The sequence below is a fragment of the Dermacentor albipictus genome, chromosome 10 (assembly GCF_038994185.2).
Source record: "Dermacentor albipictus isolate Rhodes 1998 colony chromosome 10, USDA_Dalb.pri_finalv2, whole genome shotgun sequence".
NCBI classification, from domain to species: Eukaryota; Metazoa; Arthropoda; class Arachnida; order Ixodida; family Ixodidae; genus Dermacentor; species Dermacentor albipictus.
The window spans coordinates 94669644-94687536 of record NC_091830.1 but is presented as its reverse complement, the minus strand read 5'-3'; the positions used below and the strand labels follow the sequence as shown (position 1 = coordinate 94687536).

The 17893-nt window shown below is 45.8% G+C and overlaps 1 protein-coding gene across 1 annotated transcript in view; it reads right to left on the bottom strand.

Moving 5' to 3' along the window:
• Positions 1-17893, bottom strand: part of LOC139050280 (uncharacterized) — a 55900-nt gene that overhangs the window by 10827 nt on the left and 27180 nt on the right. The window contains exons 3-6 of the mRNA XM_070526488.1: positions 14069-14213; positions 10681-10954; positions 7081-7387; positions 3306-3654 (exon numbers count right to left, since the gene is read on the bottom strand). Of these exons, the coding sequence (XP_070382589.1) occupies positions 3306-3654; positions 7081-7387; positions 10681-10954; positions 14069-14213 (1075 nt within the window). The remainder of the gene's footprint in view (positions 1-3305; positions 3655-7080; positions 7388-10680; positions 10955-14068; positions 14214-17893) is intronic.

Here is a 17893-nt window from a genome sequence, read left to right as displayed (position 1 = left end):
TGCCTAGCAACCACCTGCGATAGCACCAAGCTACGTAACCTCCTCGCGCCCCATGCGCGTACGCCGAAGTCGTGACGTCACAGGCGACTGAAGGCTCGGAACTGCCGGAGCGGCTGCACACATCTCGCCTCCTCTGCTCCGTGCTTGCGTGCTGCTGCTATGGGAAAACAAAAGAAACTCAGGACGCCCGAAGAAGAAGCGGCTTACAAGGAAAAGCGCCATACTGCCAAGCGAATAGCGACGCTTCGCCGCCAACCTGAGCTGGAACACCCCGCCGAAGCTGTGGCTGACAAGAAGCGCCGCCGAGTCGAGGATTGCGAGTTTCATTCCGGGGAACGCGAGAGTCGCCGCCTGAAGGGTCAACGTCACCGAGAAAGCGATGCCGGCAGCGACTACTCGAAAACTTCCACGGTCAAACCCGCCGAAACACGGGTGGTGCGTATGGCTAGCGCAAGTATCTGGGCATAGAGTCACGGAGTTGATGTTCCCGAGTTTCCGGCCAGAAATTACGAACGCTGCCGACTGAATGTTGGGCGCCGCCGGGCATCGGTAGAGGGCCCTCGTGTCATCGAGAATTTCAAACGCGAAGCTCGCAAATCCATGGGATGTATGAGCGGCCGCTTCCAGCGCGAATTCCTCAGCATAGAGCTTGGGCACAGCTGCGGCGTATGTGACCGGCTATGGTTCGATGTGAATCTCTCCACAGTGAGCTCGGCGATGCCTTCCGTGACACCACCGACCATGGCGACAACAACGACGACGGTCGGACGTTGACGAGGAGAGGATCAAAGATGACGACGACTGGTGCTGATGCGCTGCACATAATAAATTGACATACGCGTCCTGTTGTTTGTATGCGGCGATTGGGGGGGGGGGGGGCTGGGTTTTGTGTGGCTTGCCGGCCTGGCCTTGTATGACCTCGCAAACATTTCGCTAAACTTAGCAAATGGCGGCGACATTTAATATGAGCATAATTAAGCCATGCCTAACATTCTAAGACTTAGCAAAGCCTAGCAACGCTTGGTATGAGCCTAGCGATGGCATGCATAATATCGCAAAACGTAGCGTAACTTAGCAACACTTGGTGTGAACCTATAGCCAAGCCATCCATCACCTCTAAAGACATAGGAAAACCTAGCAACACTTAGTATGAACCGTCGCTAGCCATGTTTAACCTCACAAAACCAAAGGTACACCTCACTATTCCTGAATTAAAAAAAGCAAAACTGTTTCGCAGGGAGAGGCGACAACGCACGAGAAGAAAACACACAGGGCAGGCGTGTACATCCGCGCCTGTCCTGTGCGTTTCTTTCTTCGTCAGTTGTCATTTTTGGCACGGTTACATAATGCATTCCAAAGAGCAAAGCTGTGCAGGCGTCAAGAGTGCTAGGAGAAGTTACCCTACAATTTATACACGAGCGGCACTACGGCCCGCTCCGCGTTCATACTAACGGTTCTCTCAAATCTGCGTGCTGGACACGAGCAGTTTCCATTCCAGAAAAGCTTGTGTAAATCGATATCAAGAATCCTTGTCTGGCGAATGCTACGGAAGCACAGCGTCCGACGCTTCGGTTGGCATTCGAGTTCACTATTGAAATAGCATTTATATGGACATTCTAAGCGCACTTCCACCTTCGTTGTCGCCGTGATGTGCAGTATGAAGGCCAAGTGGGATAACACGTTGGCTGCGGGCCGTACGCTTTAGTTGCAAGTGAAACAATGCGAGGTTCATCTGCGGATGGTGGCTTCCACCTCGAGCAAGGCAATGAAGGAAGGGGGTGCGTACTGCTCCGGTGGCCTGTCGTATCGCGCAGCTGAGCGCGGACACGCGGGCCCGATTTTGAAAACAATCTGAGTACAGAGGCTAACTGCGCGGAGGGCTGGCAGCCTATTGTGCGCTGTATTATTGCCGCTTCGTTCGTGCTGTAGCGAGAGGCAGCACGAAAGTTGATTCGCTCGCTGCTGCTGCCACTGTTCCGCACGCCACCCTTTCCATAGCGATTGTCCGCGCTCATCTAGTGACCCCTCTTTATGTTTGCCTGTGCGCGCGTCACACCATGCTTGCCAGTCAGTAAGCAAGTGTTTAGGAGTTTACACAGCCGATAAAATGACTATAGATACCGTGTATAGCACTCTAGGAATTTGCTAAAGTAAATGCACCTTGGCCTTCCGAACGAAACTGCTACGTTTTCCTGTAGAAACACCCTCAACCCTGCACTATTTCTTGGGATTTGGAGGCAGCCTTCTAATTTATACAAATTTATATAAGCGTTGTTCTGAAACAAGTGCCACATGCAATGTAATACTACAATGACCCCATCAAGCAGCCGTTCAAGGACATCGCATAATTTTATCAGTGGTAGCCGGTGCACTATGCTGACTTTGAAAATCATTCCGCTAACTTATCAGCCAAGTTTCCCTATGGTAGTGGAAATCTGCTTCAATTCGACTTGAAAGAGCTGGCGTAGCAACTTCATTGTTTCATGTGTGCCAATGATTTCCAAAAACAGTCGCATACAGTTCCCGGCTCCTGACTTGAAAATCAGCTTGCAACCTGCACTAATAATGTGTAAAGAAACTTGTACCGACCGTAGATTGATAAGGCGTTTACCAAATCATACTCTTTCATATTACCAGGGGCTAATAGCACTACCTGTGGCAGACTTGGAACTGTGAAGGTACCATAGCACGTCTGCTTCTTTGTGTACAATATAGAGAATACAGAGAAGAATACAATACAGAGAAGCGAGCGATGTGTACCATGTTAAGGATAGTGCACAGACGGCCAATATCAGAGAAATATTTGGACAGTGGTAACAGTGAACTTGCGCAATGAAGACGACAGCGCTAGTTTGCTTCCTGAGGTCTGCAGTCCTGCGAGTTATGCTTTCATAGTAAAATGTACCAATACAATTTTCGGCGCCAACTATAGATTCTGTGCTCGTTTTTTGTCGCTCGTCGTGACATGCTTGCACGCACCTCTCCTAGCGCTTTTCCAATTAGGGAAATCTTTCTTAGTTCCTATATTTAGAAATATTTCGTTTTTTCTTCATACAAGGCATTGAATTCAACTTTTTTGGGTGCCCTCTCAGCATTTGAGCGTCGTGTCTTACTCTCAGTGATAGAAAGAAAGCCAGAATAATTACACAGTAGGTCGTGTAGTGGCGCAGTTGGCAAATGTATGCGAAACATCCAACAATTCGTAATAAACGTTTCTCCCTTAAATTCGGCGGCTAAAATTTGTCGAAAGCATGGATAATTCGGGTCCTACTTCCTTAAACAGAAAGGAAAAAACAAAACCCTACCTGTTAACGTCCAATTCGAGACGAGCATCCATCTGGAGCAATTCACGGAACATCTCCTGTCCTCGGACGTCACGATTTAGGAGAGCGACGTCTTGAAAGCCTATGTCAGCCTGTTCAACCATTCTTAGTCGAGATAGACTACGCAAATACGGCAATACAAAGTCTATCCACGGGTCACGAAATGCAGAGACTTCAACGTCAATCACTGCGGTTCCATCTCGCAAACTGAAGCCCCGGTTGAAGTGTCTGGGTGACCGGGAGTCTGCCGGGATGCTCAGGGTCAAGCAGTGAATACAAACGTGAACAGTCAGCAGTGCCCTTGTGAACGTTTCCCATTCGGCAAGATGATCTGCGAACAACAATGTTATGAAAGTATTTCGATTCTCGAAAGTGTAATTGTTTCGAATATACGCGTATAATAGAAAACTCACGTAAAAGCACCAATAACGTTTATGAATGCTAGCGGGCAATAAAAATATTCTTAGAATTCCCTGCCCAAATCATGACATTTCATCAAAGACAGCCGCAGCCTACAGTGCGTCTGCCGGTCTCATCGTAGTCATCCTTCGGGAAAAATATGTCAGCGATTTGAAACACTAAACTTTCGCACAAGCTGTTCGCTATATTAAAAATGCATGTTTGGTTGTCTGGATCTTGTACTTACTTTCCCAGCGTTCGAAATATGTATGTTTCAACTCTTCTCACTCACCCTTGATGCCTGTTTCACCAGGTGTTCTCCAAGGTTCAGTACGTGGTCCTCAGTAACTCCTGCTTTATATTAAACATCTGCCCCTACAAACCTCAGTTAAAATCCGCCGTTTTACTAGTGATTGCGTTTGATATCATACAAACTTTCATCGTGTTGTCCTTAACAATTATTTTCCTGACTTCTTCAACAGGTCCAAAGCATGGCAAATGAACATCAACCTTTACAAAACTGTCTCTATATCTTTTACACGACGCTAAACCCCTTCTTTCTTTGCTTATTCCTTTGACAACAGTACTTTAAATAGGGTCTTTGAATTCAAATATTTAGGTATTACACTAACGCGCGATTTCTCATGGTCGAAACACATTCATGTCCCCTGTAACAAGGCCTTTAAAAGAGTGTTACTTACATCGCAAGATGCCGTCTTGCTCCTCAAGAAACTAAACTTCTTAGACATAAAAACCTCGTTTGCCCTATCCGCGAATATGGCTGCGTTGTATGGAACCCATACAAAGGTTGTGACGTCAAAAAACTGGAATCAGTGCAAAAAAGGCAGTGCGTTTTGCGTGTAGGAGATATGACAAGGAATTTGCGCTGTCTAACTCTGTTCCCCTATTTGGTCTCACTCCTCTTGCAGTGCGTCGCAAACTTGAATGCCTAAAAGTCCTTCACGCATTAATCAATCCTCCTCATCCTAGAAAACTAGTTGACTTTTTCCAAACCCTCATGCGTAGGTCATCACGCTCTAAATATCTCAACCTTTTAAGCCCGCACTGATTCCTTTAAACACACCTTTTTCAGTCAACTACTGAAATCTGGATTTCATTACCGGGCAACATCCGTTCACTACCACTGAAACAATTCACGCGAGCTTGTTTATAAATGTTGTATGTTTGCTGTTCATCCCATTCCTGCAATAGTCTCATTGAGGCTGATACATGTAAAAACAAAATAAAATAAATTATAAGCTATTGAACAAACTGAAAAACGCGGATGAGCACTGAAATCTGCAGATAGCATTTCCGGCATGAAACACACGGTTATGGCTATGCCAGATATAATAAATTATAAGCTATTGAACAAACTGAAAAACGCGGATGAGCACTGAAATCTGCAGATAGCATTGCCGGCATGAAACACACGGTTATCGCTATGCCAGATATCTAACCCTAATATTACTGCAATAAAAATTGCCCAAACAGGTTCTTTGTTCCTAGTGTGTCGCGGATAGTACGCCGTTATCATGCTGCAGATAACACTCTGGGCAAGTAGGACACACATGGTGATCAAAATTAACATTTACTGATTTCCTAAACTTAAAATGATAACGAAAGTTCGAACATAAACTATGCGGTCAAGTTATTAGCGCGATCGTAGCATTCTTGCAAGAGTAATGCATACAGAAAAGAAAATTTGCTCTCGGATATCTCGGAAGACGGACATACTAAAAGAATTCCCATAAATATGTTTGTGCGTAAGTAAAACTGCCCCTTACTTTTTAATAGAAACATGCCCTCTTGCTGCAATAATGAAAAAGATAAATGTTTCATTTAATTTATTCAGGTGTTTGGCGGCCTTCTCAATTTGAGTCATCATGGCGCCATAACATATGTGCCGGCTTAGGGAGACTTGACATGCACCTCAGCTCCAAACTTTAAAAAAAACTGGGAAATTTAATTTCGATCATCTGACCCAAATGTTGCAGTGGGGGCATCACCTCTTTTTGTAAGAGTGAGAATGCACGCCTATTCTTGACGAGTGAAGTATGAAAGCACGATATCCGCGAACGCGTCATTTCACGCAGTTCATGTTCAAAATTAAGCAGACCAGCGTGAGAGCACCATATTTAACATGATTCCAGGACTTAGATGACTTGCGCAAGAGCTCAATAGAGGCAAACATAAAGAGACATGCAAGTCGAAACGTATTGATTACATCCTTATACTTGAAGCGGGTTTATAATTGAAGTTTGCTTTATTTGGCCATCAAAATTCTTGGTTTTATAAACCTTCCACTCAAAAGCAATTAATTTCGTTTATTTGAGCGTAAACTTGGCAAGACTGACACGCGTGCAAAATCTTTCAAACGTCTAGTCAACATACCTTTCAGGCAACATGCGACAGGTCTGTTACGCCGGTTGTCCAAATCATATCACTGCATAGGTAGGGGAACGAGTGCTAAAGCGAATTCACCAAAAATGAGACGTCAGCGTGCCCGAAGACCGAGTAAAAAGAACGGGCAATTAAGCCATACATATCTCAAGGTCATCAAAATATATTTCCAGAACGTAGTAATAGTACTGTTGCGTCCTCAAGCCAAAATGAATGAACAAGTCTTGGCGGAAAGAGCAGACGAGGCTCACAATCACTTTCTTTTTGATGCTGCCGGATTTATTGTGCTCGGGCGGCTCTGACGGGTGGACAGGAGCGCCCCCGGCGAGCCATTTCACGGACGAGTTCTCGCCGCCGCTCGCCGAAGGCTGCCAGTCACTCGAGGGAATACACAGCGGGTGGCGGTCCCATTTGGTTTCCGAGTTTGAACTGAACCCAAACAAAGCCGCGTACCTCTCGCGCAATGCTTCGTTTACCGTACAGGCTCAGGGGAGCATTCAGTAGGGTAGTAACCAAAATATTACACTGTACTGTAGGTAGACGTATTTTATAGAATCCTGTCATACGTTTGGATCGTTTGATGACAACACGTGAACACTTTAAATATATTGATGTGTTATATACGCTGATTATGTTTAAATGTTTGCCTGTTTTTAATATGGTGAAATAGGCATTATGCAGATAGCGAACAATGAGGCGTAAAAAAAGTGCTCAAAATATGTTCGCATACATATCCATGGCCTGCCACTATTATAGAACTAGGAACTTAGATTTAGGCACGAATCCTACGCAATGCAGCTTAGCATTCTCGCTCCCGGAGGTGCGTGTAGCATATGCGAAAGATAGAAGCACGCACATAGCCTCATTCATGGCAATGGAGCTTTGTGAAGGTGTTTAATATTTCTAGATTTCTGGCGCATTGTTAGTGCAATTGGTCGTTTTTTCAGCTGCTTACGTGTTCCTTCCGCCGCTCCGGCTTCGTCATTGGCAAGCATTAGCGTAAGGCGGCAGGGCCCTTCTTCCAAGACTTCGAGGTCTGGAAGCACGCGCACTCGTACGCTTGCTTCGTTTCGCTGGCCGAGCGTCATCCTTCGTGCATGTGCGCCAACGAAGCGTTCCAAACTCGGGCCTGCGATACGCGTTCGTGCGTTCGCAGTGGCGTGCCGAGCGTCGTCCTCTGTCGCCTGCTGCGAGGAAAGTGCACCGTCATCCGGTGCTCCAGAGGCGCCGCTTCCGTTTCTCTCCCGTGAACTGTGTGCGCCCTGGAGAGGTAACGTATACGCTGTTCTGGAGCTACAAAAGGAAATTGGTGAGCAAAGCGCGACAAGCACCACGTTGCTTCAAGCCTTTACAGTAGGAAAAAGCACAGCCTTCGATATTAGTTTGTGTTATTCTGCGGAAACAGATATGGAGCTAAAAGTTGAAAGCCACCTAATGTTTAATTCTTCATCTCCCCGTAGTCAAAGTTTGGCTGGGAGACGATGTATTGACTTAAACAATGCCGACCACTGCAGGTTCTTTAAGCAGCACGTATATGGGGAAAGCACATTCGCATACCATCCACGCCCGAACTCAGCCGCTAAAGGATCATTCACAATAGGCCAAAACGACATCGATTTCGGTCTGCCGATGCTCAGCGACAGCGTTTTTTTCTTTCCTGTCACAATTTACCGATGCTGAGCCCTCAGCCGACCGTCGGCAGATTGTCGGTGTGGGTACAGTGTGACAGAGGCGCCGACGCGAAGGAAAAAACGCTGTTGCCGACAGTTGGCAGACCGAAATTGGACTCGTGTTGGCTTAGTGTAAATGAGCCTCGAGCATCGCTTGGCGTATTCACAGAGCCTATGGGAAAGGCACATTTTTTAAGCTTGCATGGTATATATAACCGCTCCTTTTCAGGCGTCTAGCCGTCGTGACTGCCAGACGATCACCAGAGGCTTCCTTTAAGCACCTCACAAGTATTTAAAAAAATTGCTATATCGCTATTTATAGAAAGCAGCACCTTTATTTCACGAGGAGACCTACTTGTCGCAGCATCTGTTTGCAAAAGTACCTAGCGGACACTGGAGCTAAAGTAAAACATTTCAAGTACGAATAACGAATACGACATCGTGTAAGAAATGACTTCACAGTAAAAAACTTAGTGGCTTTCCACTGTGTGAAGACTGAGGGCCAGCGAAGTTGTTATTTTGGGTCCCTCAATGCGAACTGCACCTGCGCCGTGGATCGGCCCCACATTTGACTGTCTTCGGGATCGGCCCACGTCTGCTTGACCTCCGCGACGGGTCGCCCCGACATTTCAGTATCTTCGGGATCGGCCCACGTATGGGGAATTTTGTGTCTCCACACCACCACGACCCTTGGGAACCTAGCCCTTAACAGCTTCGTTATAATTTGCAGTAAAATTTCTTACATCTTCGCGCTTCTAAACTAAGTAGTGAATTAATTAATGACGATGACGAGCGCGGCAGCAGTGGCACGTGCGCGTGTAGCGCCGAAGGGCACCAACGAGCCAGCTGTGGAAGAAGATGACGCTGGAGCTAATCGCGATGATGATAGTTTTGTTTTACCACACGGTTACGATCCTGGTCGAAGTAGCCCTAAACAGCTTCGCTGAAACAGGTTATACACTCGCAACGTAAGCGATCGCTCGAAAATTTACCTTGTGTTAAATTCTGTTTGAATTTTGTCAGCAGCAGCACAAAAAAAAAAAATGGCCGCTGCGCTAATTCCTGTCCGCCGGCGTCGTTCTCACTGTAAGTGGGAGCCATAGCGTCCAGCAACCAGTGCTACCAACCACAGGTATATTTCCCTACATATAGAGATATGTAGCACAATTAAGGGAAATTGGGGATTCCTTCCACATAGAGGAATATTTTGAGTAAGGAGAAACGAATGCTGCGAGGCCGCGACGACCGATACGTGTAACTGCTACCGCGAAGGCGTGTTTGTATTCTTGTGGCCACAAATAATACCCGCATGACCATGTTAAGTATGACTAATGATTGTGGTGCAGAGTAGTGAGGGTATCTTGCTAAGTAAACTACAGGGTACGGATGCACTTTGATCGTTAATGAACGTTAACTATTGCTGTAGCCGTTGTGCTGTTGATTTCTTTGCACTGTGACGCAAATATCGACGTGTAACAGGCGAAAATTAACTGATGCTTCAACACCCCCTCCCTCCCCCCCCCCCCCACACAAGAAAAGGAATAACGCGGTGTCAAGAGAAAGACAACCAGCACCAAGCACGATAAGCCGGTCGCTGCGCTGAGAATCTATACATGCATGTGCTAAAATTTAGCACGAACTGGCAAACGGCACAGCAACCTCGACAGAGACAGCAGTTGTGACGTGCTAGGGCGAGTTCTCGCATGTGGGAAAGAAAAAATGGCCGCATATTTTAGTACTGTGAACGAAATTTACTGTAAACGACCTTAAGCACGTAATTGTGGATGTGCTCCACCGGTACGCTGCAAACGAGGCATCTCATTGCACATGCTTCACAATTTTACCGAAGTGTGGTAAAGTCGCAGATTGCGTTGTCACGCATTTTCCGTAATGGAAGGCCGGGCACCCATTTTTTGTCTTTGTTTAACGAAAGGTTCCACGTAATCCTTTTGTATGTAGAGCAAAGTATAAGCATGCGGACGTATTCTATTGCATTGGGAGTTCAAGCGAAAGTATGTTGTCAGCCTGACAACCTGCAATGCAACATCATTTCACTTGAGTGAAATAACTTTTTTTTTCAATACTTGATAACGAATATTGAAATTAATTTCACCAAGGTATTTGCCGTCTGCTTGCGTGACACAATACGGATCTTTATATAAAGTATGCTGACAAACTGAACTAACACATCTCGCAGAAATGTAGGGAAATCAGGTAATCTTTTGAAATAGTTAGGGGAAAACAAGCTTCGGAGGCTGGCAGTACTGCAATCAACAAACAGTAATAGGCCGTGCAGTGCTTTTAGGCCTCTTGTCACCGACATGCCTTGCTGCACCTACTGCGATTTAAGTGACCTAAGTCAGACCAACAGCACCCGAAGATTCAAGCAGCTACCACCTTTGGGCGATGTATATTATGTCCACATACACAATGCTAGAATTCCTGCACGATGCAGTTTTAAATTTTTTATTTCACTTTCTTTTATTCGTCATATGTCTAGCGGTAAGTTTAACGAAATATGGAAAAATATAGATAGGATTAGAAAATCGCCAACTTGGTCAACAAGTAGGGGTGTGAGGTTAAATTAAAAACATGTAGACGAGTGAGCTTAACACGTAATGTTGACGGTTCCACTCGTTTTTCGACATGATTTACGCTTAAGTGAGCGAGAATCTTTAAGGTCACTCATTCAGTCTACACTTTAAGTGCTTGAATAAGGTAGTCGATTTCTGCAGTCATCATTACGGTGCCTTTCATCAAATCGTGCGTGAGAAAATCCTACACGATTTCATACGCTGCGACAGAAACAGATGCTTTACCCCATAACAGGACCCGGCCATTATATCTTTTGTTTGCGAAATGAAATTTCAGTCATGCGTACTTACGAGGGTTCCATTCAGAACTGCGTTGATAGGGAGATCTGACGACGGCTCTGGTAGTGGTACGTCAAGGGCTAAACGCTCACAGTGTTCACCATATGGGGTGCGATGTCCCAATGCAGCAAATGTGATTTCACTACTTTCATTGAACATGACGACAGGTGAGAACGGCTGTGATGACCCTGCAATGAAAAGACGCTCTTCTTCTGCTAGCCCACGTGCTTCCGACAGAGCAGCCTGCGGCTGTCCATGTGTGTTGATGAGGAAGTTGAATAACGGCCTGAAAGTGAAAGTTATATAGTTTGAGGTGCTCTGTAACTGAATACTTGAAGTTCAGTCTGTTTTGCATGACTGGGTACTTTGTCTGCTTGGTGTACGCCTTGTAGAGGTGGTCTGAATCTGTGAAGTGAAAAATGTTTGTTCTGGAGTTCCTCCATTTGGAAATAAATTTAAAATTTATTTGAATGAAATTGAACATCTTAGCCAGTAAACCAAAGATAACAAGGTGGCTTTAAATGATGCTGAAATTAAGCTTTCCTATGCGCAGACTTTTGCCAGAAAGATAGCTGCTCTGCTGACTTATTAAGAGCGTCAACGTAACCTTCCGAACATTCAATAGGCGTGGTGAGTGGGGCCAGTGGAGTATTTAAAATGTATTTTAGCACACTTGTCTTTTTTTTGTTTCTCTATGATTGATGAATTTCCATGGACAGTGTTATTCCAGTACAACGGAATAACAAACACCACTTCTCGTCCTTTTATGTCTAGGTGCTATTATTGTCTAACATTATCAATACGACCTACAATGATAAAACGTATTGCACATTCCGCATGTAATAAATAAAAAAGACAAGCAAGAGCTATCCGGTGTAAAAGAGCAAGCACTCTTGCCAATATGACGTCGTAAAGATTTCCTGACCAAAGTGCGCAATCATTCCCGCACAACATAACACATGCAAGATCACTATTGATTTATTGTTATTCATTCACAGCTTTCTACAATTTCAGCACCAAGGCTATTTTTGGTATCTTAGGAATGCTTCTGAATGACGCAATAACAATATTTCTGCATTTAAAGCTTTTGTAAGACGTCGTCAGAATTTAGGCTTGTCGTAATGTCAGCAATTCCTTGCCCTCCAAAGTTCTCTGAAGATAAATTATACTGCGCCAGGATCTGCCATTTACTACAATAGAGAAAAAAAAATGTCTTTTCTTTTGAAAACGAAACTAAGACGTAAGACACGTTGCATATATACATGACATATACTCAGTGCCAGGCACGTACCCAGGAATTTTTGCCTGGTGGTTGCAACCCAAGGTAAATTTTCTATGCAAATTGGGGGGGGAGGTATTTTTAATAGTGCAAATGTCAATACGGCCCACCATTCACGCCAAAGACGCGTAAGCCCGCAAAATAGAAAGGAAATAAGGTGTATCTCACAGTTACGCCTGTGAGATACACGTCTCGTGTAGGTGGCAAACAAGAACCAAATCAAATGGCCTCGCGCAGGAAAGACGCGCAGGAAAGACGCGCAGGAAGAATGGCGCCAAGAACAAATAAACAAATCAGAGTGGAAAATAAAGATTTCTTGTATTTTTTTTAAATTAGATCTGCAAGAATTATAGACAAATATATATTTGCGGAACAATCAGTTCTTTCGGATCCCTCGTTTACTGCTGTACCAAGTTATGTGTCAAAACTGAGTGATATTGTTATTTGGGAAGTTGCGTAAGGAGGCGCAGCCGCCAGTACCGTACACCCGCGTTAAGCGCAGGACGCTACGGCTCTAGGCGTACTGCACCCACTTCGGAAGGTTAGAAAAACGCCCACGTAACCACAGCAGAGAAGGATTTGACGGCTTGACTGATAACAGTAGAAGCGTCATTCAGAACACACTGAATTATTCTCCACTTTCGGTGGATTTTTCTCCACTTCCTTCTTATATAAGAATTTTGGTCCTCCATAAATATTTTCTCAAACAATGGTTGTGTTTCGTAATTTTCTTTTCCTTCCTCTATAGCTGTTGCCTTGGCTCTCTTCCCTAGTAGACCGCCTAATTTCTCAACTGATGAGTCTTGCTTCCAGTTGGCAATTTTTCACGAAAACTGCTGTACAATTAAGGAAAAACCAGACGAGGTAGTGAGTGACAGTCATATTCCTTATGGTTTTAGGGGTTATTGCAGGGTTTATGATGAACGCGGTTTCACATGATTTTATTTTCCACGTTATCTAAGCATATCGCGGTTATATGCTTCCGAGGATCTGCCAGCCTCTCTGTGAGCCGTCGCTCAAGGAAATAATGAAGCATATGGAAACGTTTCACGCAACTGGCGTTTTCTCCGGCCGTAACTCGTTCCACGAGCGTATAGACCAGCTGACTACGAACCGAAGCCTTTGCCTGGTCCCTGGATCAGTATAAATAAAGATGGTTGAACTAACAAAGAAACAGAGAGACGCGTGACCATTGAGTTGATGGGGACAGACAATGTTGATGGCAACATAAAATTACATAAAGAAAATAAAGGTTTAAGCCATGCCTGCTAGAAGATGGGGACAACTGAACGCATCTCGACTTAATCGTGCGGGCACCGAATCGATGAGAAAGCTGGTCTTTACACCCCAGTAGATGCCGATAACTACTGCCATCGAAAAGGACTGAAAAAGGCAGCAAAATGTTGACCGCCGAATAGCTGACAAGTCTCACGATTGATTTGACGGCGCTTTAGCAATGTGTGTGAGTAGTGGCGGCGTGGAAGGGGAGGGGGTGGGGTATGCCGCCTAACTTCAGGAAGGGGAGGGGGCGGGCCTCTCTGCTTTCTCCCTAGGTACGCGCCTGCTGATTGCAGCGCTTGTGCATTGTCGGGAGCTTTTATTGTCCTGTTTGCAGACGTGTCGCACCAAGCAGTTCAAATAAAAAAAAAGTCTTACGTTTGTTTTCGTTGTATTCAAGATATTGGTAGATTTTATGATACGCATGCTACATTGCTTTGTGGCATGCGTGGAAGAGAAACAAAATGTGGTATACTCTTTCTTTTTTGGTTACAAGACTGCAGAAAGCAGCCAACAAGGGCGGAGAAGGCATAAGTTATAATTATTCCCTTTCTATGATACGTACAAATAATACGTTGAGCAAAAATGAAAGACAAATATAGAATTGCTCTAGGGGAAGAGGGAATGCACAACTTTCGTATAGTACGAGCCTTTCTCTACCAATAAAACATGCCGCAGTGGTCCTGATTTGATTGTTTGTATTTTGAAACATCTTTTTCTCAACCTCAGCACTGTTGTTTTCGATGTGTACTAGAGATACCTTGCAGGCGAGTAACTCTATCCTGCCTTGCTACTTGTGCCTTTTTTCTCAATCCGCTGCTTGAAAAAAAAAAAGCGACGTACCGCACTCGCTGTAGGGCCGCCAATATGCTTGACGGGTGGACAGCCGCCATTGCAGCGGCGTGATCTGCTGAAAGAGCGGTGCTGTCCTCATAGGACGGCTGCGTTACTTGAGAAGCTGGGCTGGACGGAGACTCGACGCCTATGCCTGAAACAGGAGGGAGTGCGTCAGAAATGCTATATTTGGTGCCTTTCTTCAGAAACAGTTCTTTTAAATCATTGGCGGTCATATTTACGTAAGCTAATTGCCGGACACTTCAAATTTGTTCTCATTATTGTAGGAAAGAGGGACCTTAAGGCAAATTATTTATTGCTAGCGATAATATCTAGGTAGTGTGTAGTTCTACTGCCTAATTAACTAGACAGCAAAAGTTGTTCACGATCTCCTGTGGAGCTGTAAAATAGGTATAAACAAATAGGTTTTTGTTAGGTGTTTGCTTACTGTAGCCGCGCGAGCATCGTTGGGGAAGGCGCCAGCGTCCTCCTCGTCCACCAAAGCAAGAACAGGAGACGCGGCTTCGAAGACGAAAGCTGTCCAACAAACCGTTCAGATGTCTGCGAGCTCTCGCACGACAGCAAGTACGTCCTAAAAACCTACCATAGTGGACATTCGGCGACGAACACGCCCTGAAATTCGGTTGCGCTATCACAAACGCCATTTCAAACAGCGTATACCTTTTAGCCACGAGGCTACGACAACCACAAAAACGATCGAAAGGACTAAAAAACTATCTGAAAATATTACGCCTATATGAGATCTCTGCGGACCGTATCACTTGAAAAATAAAGCGTCTACATATGTAAAAATCATCGAAATCGGTTAAGTTTTTTGCAATGTGCAGCATGCTCCGTTCATCTCTGGATGTCCAGATTGTCTGAATATTGCCAGTTGGCAATCTCTGAAACTTCCACGACATGCACCGATGTGCCGGAACCGCAAGCACGTTCAAATATTTTTTTGTGATGATCGGACAAATTAAAGAAGGAACGGCACGCAACGTAGAAAGGGTGCTTTATAACATAAGCATTTATACACTTTACCGCAAACTTTCTCCCAACTTCAAAGGAGTGTTCCGTTCATTAACGTAACACCCGTATAATGCAGCCAGGTAATTAAGACGAAGTGCTTTAAATGCGTATGCCATTACAATTGAGTACCCTCGCCTCGTTCTTTACTAACGCTTGTTAATCCTTCATTGACAAGTGTAGAGTACAAACAACACCCCCAAAAAACATTTTTTTCTTGCCAAGTTTCAGTACTGAGTACGAAGTTGTGGCTGCATGTGCTCGATTAACACTTGGAATGACAGGCAGAAAGCGTGATTTGTTGGTTTGGAGCAGAAACACGGTACGAACAAATTTGGCATGCGACTCGCTTGCTTTTGAAAGCACGGTCAGAGGAGACAGACCGATGCAAGATCTCCGGCTGCAGTTGTGACGCGCATGGGATGTAAACCAAATGAAGTGTACACCTGCAGTTCGCCTACGATGAGAGTTGCCTGCATGTGCCAAATCCAAATGAGAACTTTAGGTGCCTTGGGGTGAATCCCACTTCCAGTTTCCTGCCTGGGGTTTTCCCCTTACTGCTGAAAGGATTTCCGCAAAACATCCTTTGTTGTTAAATTTTTTTATTATGCTCATTCTTGAAGTGTTTTGCACATATAGAAACAAAGTAAATATTTTTGGAGGGGCATTGATATGTATCGTACTTAAGAGATTATATTTCTGTTGTTATTCGACAGTATATTTTGATAAAATTTTCCCGCTCGTTTAGGTTGGTGGATTCCGGTTAAGTTCACGGCTGGCTCCAATGGCAATGTTCAACATCTGTGGGTATGAATATGCGTGTGACCAAAAAAAATGATTGCAATCGCCGGTAAGGTATCTAATGATGTTTGTATATTTTTCAACAGTGCACAGTAAAAAATGTAACAAAAGTGCCCCATTCATTTCTCTGTCATGGACTTCTCGACTAACTTTTATTGTAAGAATGCAGGGCACTTTGCAGACTAGATGTTAAAATTCTAGGCCTGAGTAGTTAGCCTGTAAACTATTATGTCAGCGCACCAATTATAACAGGCCGCATATTTATCACCCAAATCAATGATATTTATGGGGTTTGGAGGGACCCTGCAGCTGTTTTCTTTTTCAGACTACCATATTTGTTTTCTCTACTTTAAGCGCTTTGAACAATGAGTAGCAAAAAATAATTGTGGTACTTGAGGCACGCAAACCGAAGTTATAGGTCAGAAATTTCAATACGCACCCCTAAGTGAGAGTTCAGGCTAAACTACACGTAGGCTTGGCGCCACGCCGAAGCTCGCACCCGGGTTGGTTGCTGTTGCCGTGCCTCGCGTGGAATTCAGGCTTAAAGCTGCAAGACTTGGGCCAGCGTCCGCCCACTTAGCTCACTGTTAACGCGATAGTGTTAAGGAGCTCGTGTCGCAGAAAAGCCGGTGTCGTCGGCGTCGGTGTCGGCGTCGGCGTTTTTGCGGCGTTGACCGTGAGCGATAAATCACGGCAGGCACTCCATAAATAAAAAGCAACTTCCAAGATGGTCTGGGTGGGAATCGAACCAGGGTCTCCGGAGTGTGAGACGGAGACGCTACCACTCAGCCACGATTTCGATGCTTCCAAAAGGTACAAACGCGCCTCTAGTGAATGCGGTGTTGCCTTCGAAACGAGCCGTGGAAAGTTATACTGTGGTGTATATAGGTAATTATGAACATGTAACTTACAGAAGACGCAATTACATGAGTAGCGAAGTGCGTTTCGCTGCATTTCTTCTGCGCTTTCCGCACACGGAGAGCCATCTTGCGGCAAACACAGAAGAGCCCCTCCTCTCCATGTACGGCGCTGCCCCGACAGATGGCGCGCCACGCGCGCATTGGAGCTGTCGCGGTTCGGACTCTCTCCCCTGACAACGCTTCGCCTCGCTCCCTCCGCAGAATCAAGCGTCCTTCCTTTCTTTAGATCACTATCTCTCTATCTCTCTGCCCGTGCCGATCACGGCGTTTGGCTGGCGTGCATCATTTCCCCCTCCGGGATACCGAGTTCTTTGGTTCGCTCCGCTTGCTCAGGCGCACGTTTCATTGCTGCGCCGAACGCCGCGTTGCTCGACAATATGGCTCGACGCTCACCGCGTCTGATGCAGGGCGCCTCGTAAGTGATGGCTGCCCTGTAGCCCATTGTCTTACACCCATTGGCGGGTCGACGGGAACGCTATCGCGTTCCACTCTTGAAGGCGAAGCTTAAGCGTCCTCCAATTTTTTTTTCCCCTCCTTTTACAGGCGCGCGCGAGATTTACAAAAGAAATACGGCAGCAACAAAGAAACTGTCTACGTAGATGCGGCCCGTTACGAGCGGCAGCGTGGTTTCGCGGTTGCAGTCACGGACCATAGCGGAACTTGCGTCGCGAGCGCAACGATACGCACGGAAGAGATGGAGGCGGCCGAGGAAGCAGCGATAGCCCTCGCGGTGGCCACCACGGATGCCGAGGTGATAATCAGCGACTCGCAGGCAGCGATACGCAACTATGCTAGCGGCCGGATCTCCCGGGAAGCGGCCCACATTCTCCAAATTCAACAGGGCAATATTTGCCGCAAGAACGACCGTTTCCTCGTATGGACCCCCGCCCACACGGACCCTCCGCTCTCGGGAAACGAGACGGCCCACGCCACGGCTCGAGGACTTACATGCCGAGCCGCGGCGCCCGCCGGCAATCCCGACGTCTCGCCCACCGCGAGAGCGATGCAGGAGTGGACGTGGGGGGATCGCATGACCACTTTCAGAGACATCACGCAACACTACAGATTGAACAGATGTAAA